This window comes from Doryrhamphus excisus, chromosome 3 (genome assembly GCF_030265055.1).
Source record: "Doryrhamphus excisus isolate RoL2022-K1 chromosome 3, RoL_Dexc_1.0, whole genome shotgun sequence".
Lineage (NCBI taxonomy): Eukaryota > Metazoa > Chordata > Actinopteri > Syngnathiformes > Syngnathidae > Doryrhamphus > Doryrhamphus excisus.
In genome coordinates, this window is record NC_080468.1 from 26,878,276 (window position 1) to 26,904,745 (window position 26,470).

The 26,470-nt window shown below is 43.2% G+C and overlaps 1 protein-coding gene and 1 long non-coding RNA gene across 3 annotated transcripts; both read left to right on the forward strand.

The window, feature by feature from the left end:
- Positions 1-881: 881 nt before the first annotated feature.
- LOC131126308 (transmembrane protein 151A) lies at positions 882-13,112 on the forward strand. The gene is made up of 6 exons (XM_058068686.1): positions 882-1,303; positions 6,797-7,135; positions 8,681-8,815; positions 9,071-9,210; positions 9,310-9,349; positions 9,428-13,112. The coding sequence occupies exons 1-6, from the start codon at positions 1,235-1,237 to the stop codon at positions 10,595-10,597; spliced, it is 1,893 nt and encodes a 630-aa protein (XP_057924669.1). The 5' UTR covers positions 882-1,234; the 3' UTR covers positions 10,598-13,112.
- Positions 13,113-13,615: 503 nt separating this feature from the next.
- On the forward strand, positions 13,616-25,331 carry LOC131125148 (uncharacterized). 2 transcript variants are annotated; one of them, XR_009128979.1, is made up of 4 exons: positions 13,616-13,765; positions 14,014-14,074; positions 14,156-14,226; positions 20,688-25,331. It is a non-coding gene; the product is annotated as an uncharacterized LOC131125148 (long non-coding RNA). The 2 variants fall into 2 exon arrangements; XR_009128978.1 differs by having other exon boundaries at positions 13,617-13,765; positions 14,156-25,331.
- Positions 25,332-26,470: the final 1,139 nt, after the last annotated feature.

Genomic DNA, 26,470 nt, shown 5'->3' on the forward strand with positions numbered 1-26,470 from the left:
TGGACCCTCCAGGCGTAAAACACTTTTACAACTTCTAATTCCACTTTCACTGTCACTAAGTCTATTTAAAGAAAAAATGCACTTTTATTTTTTTATTTTGCCCATCATTCACAATCTTTGTGTGAAACATGAGCACATATCTTTTCCCCTTTCTGTGGTCAAAATAGGTATGTCACAATAACTTGCATTGTTAGCTCATGGAAATAAAGGGAAATAAATATGTGTTCATGTTTTTACATGAGGATTGTAGATGATGGGCAAAATAAAAAAAAGTGCAGAATTCCTTTTAGGGTGGCTGTCACCCTCCACTAGCAGGTTTATTGACACCCTGGTCCCAGTGGTCATATCTGATCATTTTAATCAATAACTTGTATTGCTGTAAGTTTGGACACATTTGACTCATGGGTTGCATGCTGTCAGGAGATTGGGAAGACCTGGATTCGAATCTCTACCTGGGCATCTCTGTGTGGAATTTGTATGTTCTCCATGTGCGTGTGTTTTTTCCTCCAACGTTCCAAAACATGCATATAGGTTCATTGGTGACTTATAGGTATAAATGTGAGTGTATGCCCTGCAATTGGCTTGTCTTGACCAGTCCAGCACCCCACCTCTCACCCTAAGTCAGCTGGGATAGGCTCCATTCCCCTCATGAGGTGAGGATAAGTGGCATAGAAAAAAGGATGGATGGATATTTGAGTCATCTTCTTTCTGGTTTATCGTAAGTGCATGCCTTAACTAATCCATTACATAAAAAAACACAGTAATAATTACAGGAACTTGACGTCCATTAAGCTAACCTGTGTAGAGGTCATTAATGTGTGGGTACATGCAGACCGTGCGTGCACGCTGTCGCGCGCCTCCGTGTGTAGATAGGTGTCGGCGATGACGTCACGCAGGGAGCTTGCAAGGAGCTTTACATCTTCGCGGTCTCCAACAACAACGACGACTGCTGCTGCTTGACTTCGGATGTTGGCTCTAGTTTTATTTTTAGCTCCAGCGGAAGAATACAGCGCGGCGGGGGAAGAGAGCTGCCAAGGAGACGGACGAGAGCTCGGACTCGGACTAGAGGATGCGAATTTGCCGCAGGCCCCGTCATGGTGAAATTGGACACCGACGTGCGGCGGATGGGGTGACCGAGCGCGCTGCTCCACCGGGGAGGTCCCTGCCTTCGGACGTTGCCGGGGTGGGAGCTGCCTGCGCCCGGTTCTAGAAGGGGGAGGAGGCAGGAGGGAAGATGCGGACGGAGGAGGAGAGGGCCGCCGCAGAAGAGCCCATTTTGGAGGAAGGGTCAGGACGAGAGCAGGTAAGGACGGCGGGGACACTTTGCGGAAAGTTGAGCACTCTGTGCGTCCTCGCCGAGTATATTTAGTGGACATGATGTCATTGAAGCGTTCGAAAGTATTTCTTAAAAAAAAAAGAGCCAATCACGACTCAGTCGGGTTTTGAGTCCAGACCAAGGGCACTAGTGGGACACTGGCTTGAATGTGAATGAGGACGCAGTCTCGGTGTAAACACAAGAAACTGCATGCTATGTCTACTGCATCATGCATTGTGTGTGTGTGTGTGTGTGTTTTAATTGGACAATAGAGCAATGTTAATTTGTCATGTCATGTCTACACCTCATGCACTGTGTGTATGCTTTTCACTGCAATGATTTCCCGTCATGTCTTCAGAATCAATGCATTGGGTATTTCTTTCAACAAGATTGTATCGTAAAATGGTCAGCTGAGCTCAATAGAATTCACATATAAAATTAGTCCTAACTAGAACTATTATAACTACATCCATTTGGTATCCATTTAACCACAAATAGGTAGAATCTTTAGTATTGTGGTGGTAGTTTGCAGTGGTGTAGCCTACAACTGCATCGTAATTGTTCATTACAATATACCTTAACCATGGTAACCACCTTAAAACTTTCTACTTTGAGTTCCTGTAACATTCAAATCATTCATTCATTCATTCATTCATTCATTTTCTACCGTGGGGGTGCTGGAGCCTATCCCAGCTGTCTTTGAGCGGGAGGCGGGGTACAACCTGGACTGGTGGCCAGCCAATCACAGGGCACATATAGACAAACAACCATTCACACGCACATTCATACCTATGGACAATTTGGAGTCGCCAATTAACCTAGCATGTTTTTGGAATGTGGGAGGAAACCGGAGTACCCGGAGAAAACCCACGCATGCACGGGGAGAACATGCAAACTCCACACAGAGATGGCCGAGGGTGGAATTGAACCCTGGTCTCGTAGCTGTGAGGTCTGTGCGCTAACCACTCGACCGCCATGCTACATCCAAATCAACAAATACCTATTAGATAAATCATAAACTTAGAATTTCCACCTGAAAAACAACACCAAAATATGTCTGAAAAAAAATGTTGCATTCCAACAGCTACAAATATAACTACAATACGAATGAAATGAAATTGTGAATATCAAATACCAGCCCCTGTGACGTCATGCCTGGAAACACATCCGGTACCAGACTCATAAAAACACAGCAAATGTTCATAACAATAGCACAATAACATTCACTGATATTTTGTTGTGGTGCGTAGTTATTAATAAATATTAGTACATTACTACTGACTACATGTATACATGTTGTGTACATGTATACAATGACAAAATGTCAAAAGAATAAAGGCAGCAAGGCAAAGACGGCTACGGCAAAGAGTATGGAATGGCAATGGCACTATAGAAGACAGTCCAGCATCAGCGTGCCGTCCAGAGTGGGTATACGAAGGCCTAATTGGAAATGCCAGGCAGGTGTGCAGCAGGCAGCAGCGTGCCCAGAAACGTCCAAGAAAGGTACTATGCAGACAGTGGCAGCAGAGCATCAACAGGAATGACAGTATTGTTTAACTGGGGATTGATATTGGACATATGAGTCAACAGCAGTGGCTGCTTCGCTAGCCTTGAAATTTGGCATTTGGGATGTTATTGAAATGTGAAGAGGCTTATGCAAAACGTATACCACACAACTAGCGTCTGAAATATAAAAAATATATATCCAAGGTATAACAGAAAATCAACCAAAATTGCAACACAACAATATGACACTACTGTATTCCATGCACAGTTCCCAAAGGGCGTGTTTGAGAAGAGACGTCACTTCCTCCTTCTCCAGCCTTTGACAGGATTGTATTTCAGTGGAGAAAAATGTAAAAACATTCAACATTCAAGCACACATCTAGCACAGGAAATATGGCTTATTTTGCACAACAAGATGACAGTGTTCCCTCGTTTATCACGGGATAGGGTCCCAAAATAGCTTGCAAAGTAGCCAACTGTATTTTTGTACAATTATTATACATGTTTAAGACTAAAACCTCTCACCATATACATGAACACTTTATCACTTTTCTGTCTTCTTCAGACACTCAATTTCTGATTTATTTTGAATTTTTAATGTCAACTTACGAGATAGGACACAAGAAAATAAGCGACTTACTCAAATTTCACTTCTCTGATTGTGGCTTGGCGCTGTTTTTAAAACCTATTCCTCCTCGTGGTCCTTCGTGAACCGCAGATTCATTTACAGCTGCGTAACTTCCGCCTTCATTCAGCATATACGATGCTCGTGCAGCTCGTGTCATACAACACGAAACAGACAGTACTGCACAGAGATTGATTGACAATGGTCTACAGCCAATTAGAATGCAGAACACAATGTTTTGCAGGCATACTGAGAGGACTCAGGACTCAACTCTCACATGTGCATACAGCCCCCTCTACTGGTAGCAGTAGTAAATACAATAACAGACACATCCAACAGAGGACAGATATATCACTCTAATACACCACAAGGACGCAGAGCATATGTCATGTATTAGCGTGTTTTGATAGCTTGTTAACAAAAAACAGAACAATTATTCACATGGTTGTGTAAAATTGTCATAGGCAAACAAATTATTGTTGACTGACCTAGCGCCCTCTAGCAGACTGCTATTTTCCACTTTTTCCACATTTATATATTATATGTTACATTTAGATGAGTTTTTTCATTTAATGCAGGGGTGTCCAAAGTACAGCCCGGGGGCCATTTACAGCCCATAGCTTTTTTTTAGATTGGCTCTCAGCACGTTCTAAAAATACAATTCAGCAAGAAAACTGAAAAAAACCCACACAAAATAGCAATAATTTTACAAGTATAAAGACGACATATTAAGAGAGTGAAGTCATAATATTAAGGCAAAAAATAACAAAACATCGAAAAGAAGAAAATTAAAAAATGGGAAAAAATTTAATATTACAATAGTGCAGTCATAATAATAAAGTCTTATTATTATCATTATTATTATTATTATATTATTATTATTATTTCAGTATATAAAAAATGGCTCAGCATATCTACATGGGTTGGTTTGAAAAAAAAAAAAAAAAAGAAACCCGTGCATCCTTTGATTTTTCAGTATGCGGCCCATGCTTGGAAAAGTTTGGTCACCCTGATTTAATGTGAGCTTTACAAAAAAATGGCAATAAATACTCCATATTCTTGCACAGTCGTGCAATTACATGCATGTTTTGCATGTCCTGTTTCTATACTAAATTTGGAGCACTCAGCACATATCAGTACAAAGCCTGTTAAATGCTACTTCTCACTCAATACTAGCACTCCTGGCTCTTTATGGGTGCAGGAGTAATGCATTGGATTGAGAGTACCACCATTACGCTCACTCGCCATTACTGCGGCCTTCCTGTTTTAGAGCGGCTCACCGTGGTGTATATATGGCCTCATCTTTCCAGGCTCCCACTCAACCACTTACAGCGTACGGTATCTCATTTCACGATAGTCAATCGGGTCCACAAAGTACAGTGGAGTCATTCATTCACCATTTCACAACTGTAGTTTATATCATAAATATATAAGCATACAAAAGACAGCATTCAGTGTAAACGGCACGTAGGTGCAACAGCAGAGTGGTTAACAAGACGAAGAAAAAGTCAGCTGCGATGCTTCACAGGCCTCCTCAGCAGCAGCCAATTTATCCAATCCTCCTTTCATTCGCCACCCACATGCCACCATTGCTAATTATAGCCGCTCCCGTCACACCTAAGCAGCCCACACTGAGATGACAGAGACGGAGACGGGGATGTTTTCTACGAGCCAATTACAATTACAAGGAGTAAAAACAAATCTAGCGTGCCGCTTTTTAATCACCAGGTGGAGATGCACAAACGTATTGGGACACATCGATGTGAGCGTACAGGTAGCTGAGTCACCTATAGCGTGCATAACTGTACACATTGTGGAAGCAAGTGGTCAGTAGGTGGCAGCACTCGTCGGGAGGGCAACAACACATACTAAAGAGCTCAAACAAAAAAATGTTAAATGGCGGTGACAACATTGTAGTTTCATGAAAAATCACTGAACATTCCTGTGTCTGCCCTGCCTGTGACACTCCCACTCCACTCTTTTAGTGCAATCAATCCACTTAGAGACAGTAGAGACAGACTTGCAGAGAGGATGTAACAGTGGAGACGTGGTGTGTGTGCGTGCATGGGGGGGGGGGGGGGGGGGTATTCGGGAAAGGAGAAGAATGATTACATAAGCAAAGGTAGGAGGATGTGGAGATACAAGATGCTTTAGCTGATTCTCGAGGCCTTAAGTGTGCCATACAATGTTATCATGTGCCTTTGCAGGGAGATGATAGATGGGGGGGTGAAAGTGTCCTTCCCTTTCACTATGTGTCCTTCAAGTGCAGCCGTAAAACGCAGCTGCAGAACAAAATTAAATATCTGATTGAATATCATTAATTTTCTACCACTTATCCTCACGAGGGTCGAGGGGGTGCTGGAGCCTATCCCAGCTGTCTTTGGGCGAGAGACGGGGTACACCCTGGACCGGTGGCCAGCCAATCACAGGGCACATATAGACAAACAACCATTCACACCTATGCTAGAGTGGCCAATTAAGCTAGCATGTTTTTGGAATGTGGGAGGAAACCGGAGTATCTGGAGAAAACCCACGCATGCACGGGGAGAACATGCAAACTCCACACAGAGATGGCCGAGGGTGGAATTGAACCCTAGTCTCCTAGCTGTGAGGTCTGCGCGCTAACCACTCGACTACCATGCCGCCCGTTCTATGAAGCTAACCAATAATAAACAAAATACTTCTTAGCATTAATGTGACTTCTGGTGCTGCATGGTTTTGCACTGTACTCCTGATCTTTCCTTCCTTCTTTTTTTTTTTTAGCTAGCTGACTATTTGATCAAAGGAGGGAAGTTTATTTCATGACCTCTCAATGACCCGGATAGGCTCCTGCATCATTCGGTAATAATTGGGTGTTGGTGTCTGACGTGGAAAATATGGAAGGACAGCTGGCATTGGCTCTGGTCACCCGCATTGCAGTAGAAAATGGACACATGGATTAAACCACTGATCTAAATGTATCCTTAACAACTAAATTATTGACTTGGCTGAAATTTTGGACTCGAATGTGAGGAAGGGGGCATGGTGATGGCAGTGGGGGGCAGGGGAGGGGTAGAGTGCTGTAATATGAGTGAGGCTGTATGCACTTAGCCAGGCATTAACTGTGTGTGTGTGTGTGTGTGTACATGCTATGATGCATTCAGTGTGATAATGCGTCTGTGTTGGCCACAACTGCCAGCTTACACATGACATCCTTTACAAAGCAGGAAGGTCACTATCATAAAAATGCTGTCATATTATCATCATCTCACCGACAACTGTTCCTAATGTTTTGACCAATGTGTGGTTAAATAAGTTAAAAACCAAAATGTAGAGACAAGTATTATAAAGTGATCCCTCCCCCTATCCAGCAACGGCCGGTCCAGCAGTCTCTAGCCTCGTCCCTGTGCCGGGAGTCCCACTGGAAGTGTCTCCTTCTGACCCTCCTCATGTACGGCTGCTTCGCCACGCTCATCTGGTGCGCCCTGTGCCGAGTGCCAGTGCTCAGCTCTCTGCCTGTGCGCGTGGCCACCGGCGACAACGCCACCTCAGCAGCTTACTACAATGACGTGCAGCGTTTAGAGAGTCCGTGCTCCAGCGGATACCTCTACATCCCGCTGGCTTTCCTGGCCATGCTCTATGTGGTTTACCTGGTAGAGTGCTGGCACTGCTTCTCCAAGACGGCCATGTTGGCTCACGCTGAGTTCCAGGTATGTACAGTGTCTGACAAAAGTTAGTACAACCCTCGCATTTCATTAAGCATTTTTGTCACAGTATATTTTGTCAAGAGACAATAATAAATAAAGTAAGTAGTTCAAGTAGTAAGTACTTCAAAGTAGTGTACGGCTTGTATAGAAGTATAGATTTACTGTCTACTGAAAATGCATCCACTGCAGCCATTAAGTTGGTATAATGATAATTGTGTCTTGCATACATTCACATATGGTGGTAGCAGGACCGCACTAGTGCTCCTGGCACAGGGGAGCTATGGTTCATTTAAGGAAACATGAATGTCCTGTGACATTGTGATGGTGAAACTGGGCCATACGGAGCTCAAGCTGTCCAACACCCACCTGCTCCAACTGTGATGTCATCATGGAGGAGTGGAAGATTATTCCAGTTACAGCCCATACAAGCTCTGGTCAATTACATGCCTAAGAGGGTTAAGGCTAGGGATGAATTGCACCGTGTACATGAATGAGGCACAGCACAGCTCCATTGTGGCTGTCTAGGGAGAGGCCGTCCACTTTCAGTGGCCAAATGTGGCCCGCAGGACACTAGTTTGAGGCCCCCGCCTTGATATGAAAGTTTAATGTTAGTGCGGCCCGCGTAAGTTTGATATGGATGCTGTATGGTATCATGTACCCAGAAAAAATTATTACGTTTGATTAATGTTCATGTTAAAGGTTAAATAACTGTTAATAGTTATCCTCCCTATCCGTGTGGAAGTGGTACATTTTTGGCTATTTAAGTTTAAAGGAAATAACTTCAAGGCTACCGTTTAGGTCGCTAGCTCTCTAGTTTGCGAGTTAGCATGTGTCTCAAGACCCTGCAGTTGCGCAATATGTTGTAAATAAAAAGAGTATAAATGTGACTATAGTCGTGTTTTGTCATGTCTACAGGGCTCTAATAATGCTTTGTTAATTTTAATCTGAAAAAAATAATTTGTCTACCCACCAACTATATGTGGTTTCTTAAGTTTTTATTATTTGCTGTTTTATTATTATTATTATATTTATTTATTTATTACTGATTGATTGATTTTCTTTATTCTTGATATATAATCTTATTTTGTGTAGACAAATAAAAAGTAAGATATTTGAGAACAGTGGAATGTTTTATCAGAGCTTTTCTTTTAGAAAATTGGAACCAAAGCGAAGTTTATTAATTTTTTTGTTTTTAATAAATGTGTTTTTTTTTTTTTTTTTTTGGAAAACCTGATGCGGCCCAGTCTCACCCAGACCTGAGCTCCAGTGGCCCCCAAATAAATTGAGTTTGAGACCCCTGCTCTATAGTATTGTCCCTTGAGAAAACATACTGACCATGCGGTCCAGTTTCATGGGGGATTTAGTGGTCCAGGGGTCATTCTCTGCTTCACATTGTCATATTTCATGTATACATCTCCAGTAGGCGCTGGGGACTGTAGGCAAGACACAAGACGCAAAACACACACATTTAGACAATAATGGTAGGGTGTTCATTTTCAATGAATAGTAAATCTACTCATAACTGAGTTGGTGTTTTTCTCTACTCAGGAAGTGTACGAGCGCGTGCAGAGACTCCAGCAGGCCACACCCTGTATTTGGTGGAAGGCCATCAGCTACCATTATGTGAGGAGGACCAGGCAGGTGACAAGATACCGCAATGGAGATGCATACACAACCACACAGGTGAGTGACACTACTATCAGGCTGTGCCTTTCCACCTTACCTTCCTTTAGCACAGGGGTGTCAAAACTCAAAACTTCAGGTCACGAGCCAAACAAGGTTGCTGTGCCGTGGCAGGCCACATGCGTTTTAGTGAGTTGATAGTGTAGTGGTACCTGAACCTGGTGTCAGTACATTGGACATTCCACTTCATGGTCTGGGTCACCGGAGAAAAAAGCATTCATTTTGGACATAAAATGTTGATATGCGTCCATGCAGGTCTATCATGAGCGAGTCAACACTCACGCCTCCAGCTCAGAGTTTGACTACGCCCGTTACGGAGTCAAAGACGTGTCCAAGGAGCTGCTGGACCTCCAGCTGCACTCCGCAGTTCGCCTCCGCTTCACCAAGTGCTTCAGGTGGGCAACTCGGGGGAACACTTGCATGCTAGCTGGGGATTGCTAGAACATTCCTCAGTTCATTTCATGTTCAAAAGGAACTACTTTTGTCATCCTCAGCTTCTCCAGTGCACGTGCTGAAGCAGCCTATCTCACCCAGGTAAGTGACCCAGTGAAGCACATCTCACATAACTTCAAAAACCAACAATTCTGCCAATTCCCTGTCTCCTCCACCCAGCGAGCTCGCTTCTTCGGTGAGAACGAGGGCCTAGATGACTACATGGAGGCCAGGGAAGGGATGCATCTGAAGAACGTGGATTTCCGTGAACACATCTTGGCGTTCCCGGATCCCGCTCACCAGCCGTGGTTTTCCAGGCACAGAGTGTTCTGGCTGGCCTCCGCTTTCCTTCTGTCATGGCCGCTGAGGGTGGTGTCTGAGTACCGCACGGCCTACGTGCACTACCACGTGGAGAAGCTGTTTGGCGAAGACGAGGATCTCAGCGGAGGAGGCGGGCTGGGAGGGGGCGGAAGGGGTGGAGGAGGGGAAAGAGGGACTGAGAACGGGATCCATCCAGGAGGAATTGGAATGGGTCTAAACGGGTCGAGCTACAGAGCCATCTCGCGGGTCAACACAGTGGACATGACAGAACTGGAGTGGCACATCCGCTGCAACCAGCAGATGGTTCCCAGCTACTCCGAGGCTCTCCTCATGGACTTGGACAGTAGCAGTGGGACAAACCCTACTGCTTCCACACCCATCTCTGGGCCGCCGGGCACCACCCCCAACCTGGAGGGTACCCGGCCCCCTTTGGCCCTCCCTGTGGTGTTCAACTCTACGTACCTCCTCCAGAGTTGCCCTCGGTGCCGGCGGACCACATCCAGCTCCAGCTTACCCTCCCGCCTGAGGGCGCCCATGGGAACCACCGCCCTGCTTAATGCCACCGTGGCAGGCTTGAGGGCGGCTGGGCACAGCGGAGGAGCGATTGGAGGCAGGCTGGTGCTCAGTCGAAGCGGATTCTCATTGGGGAGGCTCGGCGGGGGGAGGCAGAACAACCTGTTTCATTCACGCAGCATGGGGGGAGGGTTAGGAGGAAGTCGTGAGGACGGAGCAGGAAGTGGAGGTGGGGGAGGAGGATTCCTAGGCTTAGGTTCCAGGCAGGACAATGAGGAGACCCGAGGTGTGCTGGAGGGAGAGGGGGATGAGGAAGAGGAGCAGGAGGTGATGTTTGAGGAGGACAGGAGACGGGAGGACGAGGGGAGAGACAGGGATGAAGAGGCCGAACAGGAAGGAGGAGGAGACAGGAGGCAGGGCGAGAGGGATCGTCCACCGTCTTACCAGGATGCCTTCTTCTTTCCTGTCCTCATCATACATGGAGACGAGAGCTGCCATGCTGGAGATCGCCTGTGATCGTGGAGACAGGAGACAAAAGACGACACATTAGGGAAGGTCAGGATGGATGGACATGAAAAATATATCTATGCAAGAGCAGGAGCAGGTGCAGGAGGAGAACCAGTCCAAGAAAACAAAGACAATTTGAGGGTACGTGGACAAAAGGTCACGGTCTTCCACACCAAACTCATCCAAGCATGCCTTTACGGACCTTGCTTCGTGTGCTGCTGGAGCAAACTGTTCCCACAAAGTTGGAAGCACAGATTCATTAACTTATTCATGAAGAGGTGTGACCCAAGACTTTTGTTCACGTGTGAACGCTCTTCTATAGAGGAAGGGGGGGAAACGTTCCTAAAGAGGAATTGGATCAGCAGCTGCCCACGAGCCATCATGGTGCCAACAAAGGAGGAAGAACATCGATTTGTTTGCCGTCTCCTCCATGCTGACACGCTCCTCTCCTCGCCATTAGCGATGCACTCATGCTCTCATCGTTATCACTCATGCCGACCTGAAAAACAACAATACAAAGACCTCTTTATCCACATTTCTTCATAAATAGGTGATGACTTTCATTTACTTCTTAGTGACGAATGAAACTTTTCTCACCAGAAAGTACAATTTCATCCAAATTAGGATTGTTCTTCCATTCATTAGTATTTCCATGGAAGCACGGAAGACCCGTTATGAGTTGATGAGGATGTCAATAATCCCCCTACTCTTCCTCAGAGGAAACATCAACCCGATATTTAAAATGCACAACAATCATGGCTCCATAGAGGTGAAGCAAACATGGCCGCCGCTGGTGTCTTTCATGATCCATCACCTTAAATTTAGACTCTCACAGGAGTTCCGGCTGGACTTCCCTAGATTTGGAGGAGGAAGTCCACTGAGAGATCAGTAGAAGGCACAACAATAACAACAGCAACACTTTCCAAAGCACACCTTGGATAAACACTTCCCAGCCTTCATCATCTGTAACCTGTAATCATCAAAGTTCCTCAAAACGATGAAAGCCTGGTTCTCCCTCTGCTACACATGTACATAAAGCACACACACACACACACACACAAACAGATAGATGATGGACACAAGCTGCACAGAAAGACTCCAAATGGATCTTTGCTGGCTTGAAACGAGTTCAATAATAAATGACATGGATAGAGACGCCTACAAGGGCCTACATTTAAAGACATTTTTTGTACTGCTGTTAACCCAGATAGTCCTCATCCATGTCCCATATTAACAAAAAGCAAGCACTAAGACGCACTGAACACACACCTGTGTAAGTTTATGTTATGCTTTGCTGAGATTGTAATGAAGGGAAAGCACTTATATGTCAATTGTGTGCATAGGCTGTAGCCACTTAAAATGCTTTTTACATGGAGATGCGAGCTATGAAACATGCACCATTTCAGCCCTTCGTGTGGGTTTTTTTTTCTATTTATTTACAGTATCGAGCGATGTTCAAATGCCTTTTGTATGAGTCACAAATGTTGTCGTGTGTTTTGGCTGTTGTGGACATTGAACACAAAGTGCACACACGCAAAAAGTCCAAAAGCATGGAAATGTTCCTCACTGCGTTGCCTTCGTGTCTGTCCACTCTTGTATCTCAGGATTTAAGTTGAAAGTCTCTTCGCAACATCCGCTTCCATTGTTTACACACACTCATTTGAAACATGGAGACAAAACCACACATTTTCGTTGACGTGCACGAGCCGAATGAATGAGGAACTGTTTGGCCGCTAGATGGCAGCAAAGCACTTTGGAGGGCAAGCCCACAAGTGACTCGGACAGGGTAGAGAAAGCGCCCCAAAATTCTGCTCAGTAGTGACAACAAATTAACCAGGTAGCTAATAAACAAGAAAACTGTGTGATATCGCTGCAGCATGACTTAGTAGAAATACTGTAACCATGTGCCTGAGTGTGTTGCCGGGCGACTTTCCGAATGAACAGGCAATAACAGCAAGACAATTAGCATCCATTGACCAAACAAATCATGCATTTGCTCAAAACAAGCTACCTTGTCTTTCAATTTAAAAAAAATGCCAACTACAGCTGAAGTATTGTTAAAAAACAAAGTTCGTGAGTTCCAGCTGTGTTGTATTTATTTTTTGTACTGTTGAATGAGACTGTCCACTGTGGATGCCACCATGTGACCAATGCAACTCATTCTTTCTTAAGCGATGCACAAAACTAGCAAAAATCTAAATGTAGATGCGCAAAAGACATAGGGACAAGCCGTGGTCTTTAATGACTAGAGAGTGACAGCAATATTAAAGTGCTAAGATGCAGGGTCGCCATGGCAACAGGAGTCCTCAGCGTCACCTCATCTTTTCAGTCTGAATAAATTTAGTCGTCATCAGTGACACTTGACAGTAATATGCCACTAAAGTACTTAAGCAGATACCGAGACTATCAGTTGGCACAGCCTGTTGGTAAGCAGTGGAGGTGGTGACATGACACTGTTCACTAACGATGATGATGACAGTTATCTTGGAGGATGCAAATAAAGTCAATCTGCTTTGTAAACCAGCCTTTGGGTGTTTATTCTAATCATTTTACTCATTTATTTAAGAAAAATGCATTTTATGTGATCAAATGAAATGAAATATTAAATGCTATTTAATTATTTACAAAGTATTACAATGAACACGTAAACAACACATATGGCTCTCCAGCTCCTCGGAATGACACGAGCTGACTAGACCAGGTGACACTCCCAACATCCCAACAACATCTTTATACGTGTACGTGTGGTTGAAATAAACAGAAAGACAAAGAAAAACAGCTAATTTGATCTATCTCAAGAATAACTTACTGTGGAAGTACAATTTGTTGCATTATTGTATGCTCGGAAACAGCGGTGCTTTATAGGTAAGAAAAGTTAGGACAATTCCAAAGGGCTCACTACTGACAGGGGGGGGCAGTAAATAGGTAAATCTTATTGTGATTTTATTTTTAAATACAGACAGAAAATGATTAAAACAATATCTTATATTTGGTAGCAATAGCTAATTATCCACATTGACCAAATGTAAACTTCCATATTGACTGACCACCCACCTGTGCTACATGAAATGGTTTCGTCCACTAATACGTTTACCTTGCTTCCTAGCTGTAGCTGTCAGTCGGCAGTTATGCCAGTACCTACTAAAATAATATCTGAGAGTGAAAAAAGAATGGAAGGTGAGAGAGAAGAAAGGCAAACTAAAAGTGTGTCAATATCTGACCCGTTTTTTGAGGGGAAATGAACTTGTTAGCTTATTGTCCACAAAGAAATTAGCTAGCAGGCTAGCAGTTAGCCTCGCCACATAGTGACCACAGAGTCAGGCAATGGGAAGACATGGGTTCGAATATCCATTGGGCATCTATGTGTTGAGTTTGCATGTTCTGAATGGTTGTTTGTCTACATGTGACCTGCATTCGGCAACCAGTCCAGGGTGTACCACACCTCTTACCTGGAGTCAGCTAGGCTCCAGCATACGCGCATCCCTGGTAATCCCTCCTTTTTAACCAACACATTTTAAAATGTTTAGAATGTATTATTAAATCAGTTGTTCCTCCCTCATTTACCAGATTTAACAACAGATGAGCCAGCAGCAGTTCTCTCTCCCCATACTTTACCCCTCTCTGTCCAAGTGAAGAAGGTGAGCAACACTGTGTCCAATGGCATGTAAACAGTATTATTACAGGGAGTCTGTGGGAATTACAAAAAATAAGAAAGCAGATAAACAGAATATTTTTTTTAGTTAGAGCATAGAAAACCTTTCCAAATATGATTTCTCACCATTAGGGCCCTCTAGACATGAAATACCACCGTTTTATATTCCTTTTAGCCAATGTAGTAGTTATAATCAGAGAAAAAAATCAATTTAAGACATAAATAATACTCATGCTCTTGTGTGTTTCAATAAATGTGTTCTGGATGTGTGGACAGGAAGTGATGTCAGGGATTCAGAGATTAATTTTAGTAGGGTCACAACAGTTGCCTGTGTTATTATTATAATGATGATGACTGCTAGTGACTCATGTACATCTTTTACATTTATTTGCGTGAGAGACACAAAGAGGTAATGATGTGACTACAATAGAAGAGAGCATGTATGATGGAGTTTTAAGCAGACAAAAAGGCTACAAGGTGGCACTAGTGCATTTTATAAGAGCACGCCCTGCATCTTTCCCACTGAAATCCAAGCTCTGCAGCAACCAGGAAGTGAAAAGGAATCATGCCATGTTCCGCAAAGGAGGTTACGAAGGGAAATTTTAACACATGCACATGTGAGAGTCTTCTTTTGGTATATACTGTGTCTTTTTACCCAAGAACACAATATTCTATGTGCCTTGAAAAATCATCAAAAACGGCTGGGATTGTGCCTGTTCTAAGAGAAATAATTCCAAACTAATGCAAGTCTCTTGTTGCTGATCAAGCCTGGTGACACCTAGTGGCCAGTAGTAGACAAAGCAGGGATTATTTCTGAATAAATCTTTGAAAAACTGAAAGACTGAGGGAGTGATGTGTGAACCGCAATGGAGCGAGGGTGTCTCCTTAGGACAGAGGTAGGGAACCTATGGCTCGGGAGCCAGGTAGGGCTCTTTTGATGACTGTATCTGGCTCTCAAGCATTTACCACAATAAAAATGTATGTTTGCTAACATTTTAAAGTAAACATGACAGAAATCACTGTTAAAAATAATATTAAAAATCAAAACTTTCTTATGCATTTTAATTCGTCCATCTATTTTCTACTGCAATATGGCCGACCATATCCATCTTTCCTAATGATATGTTCCAGGTCAAACACCAAAACTTGATTATTACTGGGTAATGCGGTAGTCTACCTCGGTCATTGAGATGTCAAAAAAACATGTAAATGTAAACTTTCCTCCTTTAGTCAAATAGTCACCTAGCTAAAGCTGCAGAACCAAGCCTTTTGACGAAGATGGCCAAAAGAATGAAATACGTGTACTGAATACGGTTCAAAACTATGCAGCAGCAGAAGTTGCATTAATGGCAGCAAGTATTTGATTTATTATTAGACACTGCGCTGCTCACGAAAGTGTGCTGGCCACACCCCATTGGCGTGGGGTAGTGTGCCTGGTCTACATAATTAGAGCCCATTATATCTAAAACTGCTGGTCTTACATACAAATGCACACATTTTATTGCATTCAATGTTTAAAAAAATGTATATGGCTCTCACAGATACACATTTTAAAATATCTGGCCTTCATGGCTCTCTTAGCCAAAAAGGTTCCCGACCCCTGCCTTAGGACTAGCTGTTTCACCCTTCAGGTTATAATACAGGAGTCTTAAAGGTGCTTCCTTAGGGTGTAAATAAATAAGAATCACATCAATCTATGTGTTTTCAGCACACAGGCAAAATACCCTCATAAGCCAAAGAAGATGTGGTTTACATCTGCAAGTGTATGTTATCATGGTGAATTATTCAAAAGAATCTCAGCCATGCCCACATGCAGCTGCAAGAGGCAGTCACATCATCATCATCATCATCTATCAGGAGACATCAGGCTTGCATTCGACAACAATTGCTCACGTCCATGTCTTCACTTTCACTGCAATGAGCTTGTTTCTCGCTACCAATATTGCCAGGCATCAATCTCAGCCACATGAAATATTCATGTGTTTTATCATGATTTGAGTGTTGTGGCATTGACGAGCAGCTACATACCTGGTACTACTATTGGTGTTTTCTTAAAAGTGCATTAGGGAACAATGCTGTCATGGTAAAATGATTTGAGGGAAATCTGGTGTCAAAGTTGTCATATTGAAAGAAATGGGTACAGGGCTTAGAAAGGGAGCTACAGGCCTATTGTGCTGCCTGTTCATTATTTTTAAGAGAAGATGAGAGACGAAACACCCTAAAAGAAGTAACTTTGTCACCTATTGTAATATTTGCAGCACATAATCAACACTGATACATTGTGACGAATAAGAATTGTCATTATTGTTACCAATATGGCACCTCTAAGTGGACATTGAGGTATTGCGCCTTTAGCCACTAGGTGGTGTTGTGGTTCTTTAATGACAACCTCTAAACACCCGATTCGTCCCCCCAGACAGGTTATTGGCTGCATCACGGAAAAATCTGAATTAAATACTCAAAAATTAATAAACATAATAAAAATGTACATTTAAATGATGATGGTTTAATGTTTTGGGGGGATGAAACGTTCATAAGCAGCAAAGAGGAGGAGACGGCTGCTGAGGTCAGTGGAGTGATGAGGAGGAGAGCTGAGCATAGAGAGGAAAAACATGCATAGGAAATGTTGAAGTATGGTGCCATTTTTGGTTTATTATCTTATAAGACAGCACAGCTGTTGTGTAATGTACGGTGTGTCTTTCCTTCATCAGGAAGAGAATCTGTGGTAAGGTCAAAGGTCCATGCAGACAGTCTAATAATAGCCATAACGTGTGATAATGATGTCTTACTCTCGCCCTCTTGGCACATACGCTCTCTGTCCAAATGGAGCATGTCACATCTTCCTCCTCTCTCACACCACCTACATGTTCCCCCTTATCTCCGCTACCCTCTCCTTCCTTTTAATCATCTCACGGCTTTCAACTTTTGCAGAACAATGTCTTTGGAAAGGCAAAGTGTAACACAGCTCCTGTAGATCTCATGACATTGTGTACCAAATAACCTGGAACTCATAGCTTACAACAGGGGTGTCCAAAGTGCGACACAGGGGCCAGTTGCAGCACACGGCTGTTGTTTTATTGGCCTGCAGCACATTCTAAAGCTATAATTTCATTGGAAAAGTAAAAAAACAGCATTCATGGAAAATCAGCAGTAGCTTTTACAAGACAAAATTTAAAAAAAGATAAAAAATAACATGAACAACAACGTAATATTATGAGGAAAATAACATCATTTTGGGAGCATATCATTTACATTTTAAAGAAAAAGGTTATTTAAAAAAATCACAACACTATGAAAAACTAACTAAACAACAAATAAAGTTGTAACAAAATTTACAATATTATGGTACAACAAAGTCTTTATATTATGAAAAGTGAGATACAATGAATGAGGTGCCAATCAAAATTTCATAGTTCAGCGATCATTAGGTAGCAGTGATGTAAATTCTGCCTCTTTTTAGAGAACCGTTTCTATTGGTTCAGTGGACTTTGTGAATTACTAAATGTGAAAAAATACACAATATCACACTATTTCAATTGATATTTTAATCCTCAATGAACATTCTAATGTCCTATTTAGAAAACACCAAAACAAAGACCTGTCTTTTCGCGTGCAAATTTCCAACTATTTACAATCAAACAACACAAAACAAAAAGAAAAAACAGCAATCATGTAACACTGGCATTAATAAAAACAAAACAAGTGCCTCAGCTTTGAGGGCTGATCCTGTTCCTCTTTTCTGTGGAAACACAATGAATAAACTTGGTACTTGGTTTCATTTAAATTTGGTCATCACATCTTCAAAATAAAATAATAGTAATATTTTATCTTGGCCAGCACCTGTCAAAGTCTAGACAGCGTAATAATTCCATCCGGACTCGCCTCCAGCCTATTGGTGATCAACATAATAGGACCATTATTGTCAAGGATTTACAAGCAGTTGGAATTCTGTGAGGCTTCAGAGGTAAGTTGGTAAGAGGTAACGTCTTCGTAGTGATGTTGTCAGGTCTAAGTTGAGAGCTGTTTTGTTTATGTCATGTTGGTAGAAAAGTTGACCGACTTTTCGGCTTATAGCTGCAACCATTAACAATACACGTGCGAGACATGATTCATAACCTAGCGTTAACTTTTCAAAACTAACAGTTACCAGCACACCAGTATTTAGCGTTGCTAGGTAGCCTGCGGCATCGTGAGTGACAGGAGAGACATCACTCACAACACCTATAGCGAAGCGTTGTGTTAAATATACAGTAGTATTTTATGTTAGCTGCTACAATAACAATATCGCTGTAGCTCGGTTAATATACAGATCAGTTACGTAAAGGAACACTGTTGGCATTTTTTTGTTACGGCTTTAGCGTCAGAATAGTTGCATCCAAATGGCATGCATTGTTAGCTAGCTCATATTAAGTACTTTTCTGGCATTCATAATGCACAGAAAAGGGAAATAAATACAATATGTAGCAAGACTCATCTTAATTTTGCCAGAAAACATTGTGATGATTCCCAAAATACTAATTTGATGAGCCTGAACTCCGCATTTCAGAAAAAGAACATCATACCAACAGTAAAATATGGTGGTAGTAGTGTGATGGTCTGCTGTTTTGCTGTTTCAGGACCTGGAAGACTTGCTCTGATAAATGGAACCATGAATTCTGCTGTGTACCAAAAAAATCATCAAGGAGCATGTCCGGTGACCTTGAGGTCTGTTGGTGACCCCAAGCTAAAACAAACTTGGGTTCTGCAGCAGGACAATGATCCAAAACACACCAGCAAGTCCACCTCTGAATGGCTGAAGAAAAACAAAATGAAGACTAAGCTACCATAAAAATACTTGCCTAAATTTGAAGGCTTACTGTCAGCAACTGGCAGTGACAGTGAGCAACATGTGCTCTTGAATTGCTCTTCTTCAAGGTCACAGACTGTACCTGCTCTCTGGACAAATCATTAGGTACACCTGTCTTTACTCCTCCCCTCTATCACCAGGCTCAGTCAGTCTCTTTCTACTTTCTAGTGGTTTCTATCATTCTGTCATCCTCCGCTGGATCTCTGTTTCCATCTGACGCTCCCTCCGGCTCGCATCCATCACAACACCTTCATCCCCACGGCCTGCACACACACACACGCGCACACACAATAATCCATCAGGCTCACAGTGTCCACTTGGACACACAAAGGTCTCCAGCAATGTGTTGCTCCATCACTCATTCGCTTAGCTGCCTTACTTTAGAGACGAGTCGCTGCGCTGCAGCTTCATTACCATGGCAACAGCATCCTCCATCAATAACCAGTGGACAGAGCTGATGTTGCTGGGAAGGGAAAAGATGGGTGAACATGAAGTCCTAGTGCATTTCAAGTTCTTGGAGTGACTGCACCCGATGTTAGATTCACCAGGTTGCAGCGTGGAGGTTCAATATGTTGCAGAATGCAGCAGGGAGTCGCTTCTGAAAACAAGCATTAAAAAAACAAGCATGTTGGGAAGAAAATAGAGACGATCTTCCAGTCAGTAGGAATATTGGAGACGAAAAACATCTCATTCTGCAGAGTTCTTCACGGTGTCACGCCAACTCTAGTTTTCCATGCATCTGTTGTCTGTTGTGTCGCAGCCAAACTCTTAAATTCAACATGATGAACCTCAGTTAGACCCAGAAAGACAAATGAATAAATGAGCGAGGAAAGAATAAACAATGTCAAGTGCTGTCAGGAAGCGGAGAACACCTCAGTCATTCGTCAGACTTTAGCAGGCTACGTTTTGTTTTGGGTAAACGCCACATTCCCCCAAGGCCTGCCGCTGATGAAATATGAATACGTCCACACAGGAGCGCTTTAATATTGATGTTGTTTGCTGCAGGCCTTGTTGGATGTTCTAGTGCAAGCTTTCCAGATGCATTTAGCATATAGTTTAAATGCAATCAGCTGTAATTGGCAAAACATTTGAATATACTTACACAATATTTACATTTTTGGGGGTTTGACTCTACATCTGCCAAAATTAATCTATTAATTGACACTTAATCAACTACCCAATTAATCGACAACTGTTTTGGTCATCGAGTAAACATGTCAATATTTAAATACGTAAATGTCCACATCAGAGACACATGATGAAATTAGCCAAATACATACAGGTGTACGCCACTACATGAGTGGCTATAAAAGTGTGAGTAAAATGATGCCAAACATACACTTGACAATGGCTTTAGCCTTGCTAGAGGACATCCCAAATGGTGCCATTAGAAGACAGCGTGTATTCACCACTCCAGATGAACCGATGCCATTCGGGCCAGACAACGTGTGCTTTCCGCCAAGAGGCCAGGACACATAATTCACTCAGTAATCAGTACATCGAATGTTTAATTTATGTCTGTGAGAACACATCAGTTGCTCCAGGTGATCATTGATGCCACGGATTCCCCTCACAAGTCCTTCTTGCGTCTCCCAACACAGCAAGGATGACGATGCGGACGGTTGGGTCAACATCTGCAGGTGGCGGTTGCTACGCACTGGAGCGTCTGATACCGGAGGTACCAGGGACACTGGAATCCCCTGGGCCTGAGACACTGCTTCAACCCTGCACCCCTGTGAGCACGGCCCCATCCCATCACGGCAGCCTCTCTCTGTCGGATGGGGTGAATTGGCGCTCTTCTTTCCTTCCAACTGTTTTGGCCACCCTTCTCCACTGGACTTCCACCTTGGGATGTGACCACTTCCTTTTTTATGTCTGGAGGTGTCCCCACAGCATTAACTGCCTCATATACTTGGCCCTCATGCCAGAAGACAATGAACCAAAAAGCTAATTTTTACGTGCCTCGACCTCATTGAGGAGCTCCATCTCATAGTTGGTGAAATTCCTCTTCTTTCCTAAACGATGCATTTTGTTTTATGATCCAAAAGACAGCAGAAACGGACATGCTGGGTATATTTATACGAACTAGCATATTTAAATGTGAGCGTGACGAGGGAGGAGTCTGCTTAAGTCCACGTAGATTGGGATTACAAAGGAAATGTGCTTGGATTCGTGCTTAGGCATGGTTTTATGCATCTCTCCAATTTGTGCGTTTTAAGTGTGCGGCATGCTTCAATAGGAAATCCATGGAAGTCGTTGTGCATCAGGCCCCTGGTGTTTCTGCACTTATTTGCTCTGTCGGTTCCAATCTCCTGGTTCTGAATGAAGAAACGGAAATTCAAAATGTGATTCATTGATTAATCCAAAATAAATAACGGACCAATTTATCAGTTATTAAAATGATTGGTAGTTAGAGCCCTATTTGACAGAAACATTCCGTTTCCAAAAATTGAGTTTGAATGTTTGTATATTTAGGACTTTTTCCACAATGACACAAATGTGCTCCTTCCACATGACCATTAAACATTGTCACTGCTTTTTACACAAAATGAATATTTGTAGGGTTTAAACATGGCAAAATCCAAAAATGTGGTCCATCCCATTAGAAGTGATACATGCTTTATGTTGGATCTGTCATGTTCTTTAAAAGTACTCCAACACCATCTCCACCTTAGCCACGTCTGCGACCCTCTGCCAAGCTGACATCTCTTGTCTGATTCACAGCATGGCTTCAAGGCTTTACAAACAGCAGCTTTTCTTCTTCTTCATCCCCAATCAAGCCAGTCGGCGGCAGCCCAGCCTCCAGAAAACTCTTTGGTGGTCCTCTTTGACCCTGTGGTGTGCTCACGCTTTCTGCTCCCTTCATGGCCATTCAAGTGGAGCAAACACGCACCCGGAGCCAAGCAAGCATCCTGAAGCGTTGTTATGTTTTGGAAGAGTCCAGAGGATCATGCTGCCAGAGGAGTTTGGCCAGCATGCAATCATCTAATTGCATTGAGAGCTTCTCACCTCTTGTCTCATTCGCACCTGGAAGGCGTGCTATTTGTCCTGTGTGGCTGACTTATTTATTACTCACATGTAGGAAATTAAAAGTGTCTGAGCTCCTTTCTTCCAGTTACACTCTCAAAGTGTTGGAGGTTAAAGGTCGGATACACACGTGAACCAAATCGCTGCCTTTTGCCAGCAGACAAAAGGAACTCGCTTTGCCTTGCACCTGCGATGGCGAGGGTGCCGCAGTGGAGTGTCGAATGCATTCATTTTACATTTTTGGAGCCACTTCAGCGCCACCTGCTGCCGCTTAAATCCTTGATTTCCCATGACTCCTTGTGGCTGCTCCCACCCAGCTGCGTCTGGAGGAAAAAGGCAGCAATGAAGAGGTTTGCTAGACAGATCTCTAAAAAAGATACATGTATAAAAGACAGGCTTGTACGGCATTAGCGAGGCAAGCTTGGAATTGACTTATGTGTACATATGGAACGACAGGTACCCTTAACGCAGGCATACAGCATGAGCGGTGTTTTCAAGAGGGCTTATGTGAAGCTTTGAAAGGTTACGCACAGTTTGCAGCAAAAAAAAAAAAAAGCTCTAAAAGATGTGAACTTGCTGCTAGTTTGTTGGGAGACCATGTAATTATGACAATATGGAGCCTTAATCCCCAGAGCGTGCAGATGGAATGATAATAACACGGCTAAATGTGTCCTCTGTCATCTTAAACTGTGTGCTGAAGCTGATAAGGAGTGACACTTAAATCACATTTGACTGCAGTTCTAACTCTCCACCTTGCTGTCACACTGATCAAATAAAACAGGCACAACATCAGCTACGACATCTTGTCTTAATATTTCTCAGGATTATCATCATAGACATTTGTAGGACATCTTTAAATGGTAAAGGTGTACCTAATGAGGTGACCAGTTGCTGACCAAAATAATAACTAAGATACAATATGTAGGTTATGTATTGTTTGTCATCAGGCTACGGTAGTATGCAGGAAAGCAAGGCTGTGTGGGTGTCCATAGGGCAGCCTGGGGGCCATTTATAATTTAACAGGGAAAACAAAAAAGGGAGATTTTACAAGAATTATTTCACTGAAAAAAGTTGAACAAAGAGTACTCCAGTTTGCATCTTTCATTCTATCATGTGACATGATCATCTTGCAATCAAGGAACAGATGTCGAACATCATTCCTTGATCACAAACCAGAAGTGCTGACATCATCCAAATTGAGTCAAACAGATTTATTATTTGAATTTTATTTAAATATTTGGAAAATGGTTCAATTCCACCCTCGGCCATCTCTGTGTGGAGTTTGCATGTTCTCCCCGTGCATGCGTGGGTTTTCCTCCCACATTCCAAAAACATGCTAGGTTAATTAGCGACTCCAAATTGTCCATAGGTGTGAATGTGAGTGTGAATGGTTGTTTGTCTATATGTGCCCTGTGATTGGCTGGCGACCAGTCAAGGGTGTACCCCGCCTCTTGCCCAAAGACAGCTGGGATGAATGAATATTTGGAAAATATGAGGTAAAAAAAAGAGCAAAGACTGACGTTCATACTAATAAAACACTTTTTCACCTGTATCACAAAGCTGAGATGCAGAGTTCTGCTGAAATATATAAAATATTTAGAATATCAGCATGTGGTGCTTAAAGAAATATCAGTATGTAGCACACACTGGAAAAAGTTTGGACACCCCTGATCTAGCAGGAAGTAGGAGTTGTTAAGTATGTCAGTGTAAGCTACAGGCGGAATTATGACATGTGCCCTCCATATACATAAAACGGTAAAGGTGTCGCTCCATTGCGCCCCCTGTGGGTTGGGGTCAAAGTGCTTTGTAGTAGTCCAGATATACTCCTATGTACTTCTAGACAATGAAGTCCCACCTGTTCCCCTGCAATGATGTTTTGCTTGCGCTGGTCATGTTTTTCCAATTATACCAAATTGTGTCCCAAATGTTATGATGATATGCCTAAAGTTACAGAGGGATTTTTGTTAGCTTGAAGAAATACCTCCATTACTATTACAGGTGCTAGGAATAAGGTGGACCTGCATGTTAATATGGATATTCATCACAGGGGGCGCTCTCACCCCAGGCTGTCCATGACTCCAGGCTAACTTGCGTCACTTCTTTGAATTGAAAGGCCCATTCCATTCCGTGTGTGTGCACCATTGTTCCTCCTCCGTCACTGGTCGAAGCAGAGATGATAAACTCCCTCCCAGACGGCATCCTTTTGGCCTAAATTTGCTTGTTGCCACGGAAACAACAGCATACTGCTCTTAAAGTGGAGGTGATCCCCCCCCAAAAAAAGACACGTGATGATGATCGCTGTGTGTCTTCTGACGCACGTGGCAGCAAACTTCTCTCATCCCTCGTCATCCTCCCTAATTCCTTCATTCCCGTCTCAGCTGTGTGAGGCAGTTGGCAATGCTTTGCTTCCTTTGCCGATGCAGTCAATCCTCCCTGTGTGTGTGCGTTCTTCACTTTCACTTGTTTCTCTTCACTGCGGTGCTTTGATTTAAACCGGAAAGCTCGGAGCAAAGAGGTCTCGCACACATACACAACAAAGTGAATCAGAAGACTACATGTTAACGCCCTAACTGGCACCCGGGGCGAAACCACTGTTACAACCTAATGAGACGACACACACACACACACACAGTCTGTCTCTTTAGGGAACATCAGAAGAGTCTGACAGCAAAGGGGTCCCGAGGCAACAGGAAAGGATCCACGTCCTTGGTGGCCGCTGGTCATTCATTAGCCGCAGTTGAGATGATCCTAATTGAACTTGCTGACTCACATCCAGCAATGCTTCCCTAAAGTGTGCGACAAGTGCTTGGTGACCAGCGTGGGCGTTCCAGCAGATGTGCATCCAAGTGATGTTAATGTTAGGTTGGGACTTACCCCCTAGCAAGGATATCATGTACATATCGTACACCGGCGTGTTATTCTACCAAGAACCACTCTGTTCTTTTCATGCCCAACACGCTGAAGCCAGGCTAAACTTTGGGAAGCGATAGAACAACATGGAAGGAATAATATCTGGAGAGCGAATGCTCCTGCAGCTTGTGACGGCTCTACTTCTCTCCGGCACTGACTGTTGCAATTGTTCTGTATCTACTCCTTTTTCTAGTAAATTGGAGTTTCCCAGACTCATTTCACAGCTGCTTAGAACAAAAGAACCCAGGAGGCCCAGTAAAAGGACCACTCGCTCCCACCAATTTCTTGTGCTATCATGCAATACAACATAGAAAACAGGCTTGATTGTGCAAGTCGAGATAAAAGAAAAAATACAGGTCTTGGTTATCGTATTTGCGACCAAAGGTAGCAAATGTCTGGAGTATTGCATGATGCCCACGAGAAATTTGGCCAACAAAAGGAAGATAAAGAAATAAAAGTCTTTTTGATTGTTGCATGGTTACCGTAGGCGGTCAGCTGGGAAAAGGATAAAAGGAATAGAAGATTGTGTTATTATGTTCCTGGGAGAAGGCACTATCTGTACATGACATTCCCACCAGTGGGAAAAGTCCCATCCTAACATTAGCATCCTGCAAGCTCCTGGCTGCTGGGTGTCAGACAGGTGGGAAATTGTCCCCATGATCATACCTCCTTTGGAACGCTGATACTGTATTCAACGGTTGCTGTTACATGGCAGTAACCACCAATCATTGCAAGGCAGTGAGTCTAACACCACCCATTCAGGACCCTACTACAAAAATAAGTCACTTTAGCCAATACCCAAGATACCCTAGAACCTAGGTTCCCAAAGTGGTACACCAATTACCAAATGTCTGAAGGGTACGCCACTGTAAAATGTTTGGGAACCACTGTCCTCGAAGGTACCGTCGGAAAAATGTGTCTTCTTTCAGGAGAGATCAATTCAGGGATTATGGAAGCAAAAGGGGATTACAACACCCCTCCCCCCCTCTCCCATAAGGGTCACAAAGTAGTCTCTCTGTGGACCGACTTGCCTCTCCTCCGCTTGCTGCATCATCACTGAAAAAGGTCATCCTTGTCTTCAGGACCCTTCCAGGAATGAAAAGGCTGGCTTCTGTTGTGACACTGGACACCTTCAATAGTTCACTCCAGGAGGGAAGGAGAACCTGGTAAAATACCTTACTACACAATACTAAAATAATCTAAAGGTCACATTTTACAGTATTTTCAAACCAGTTTTAAACAACAGTATATTGGAAGTGTGAAAATTGAGTTTTGATACTGGACAGTTTTATGTCTGTAGCTTTAATGCTAATGAGCTGTGTTTGTCCACGCCTGTCTGAGAAGTGCTATTCTGCAGAAATAATATAAATCCAATGAATGTGTTCCAAAACATGTTGCTGCATACGGCAAGGGATAAATGAACATTTAAGGTTACTTTAACATTCAT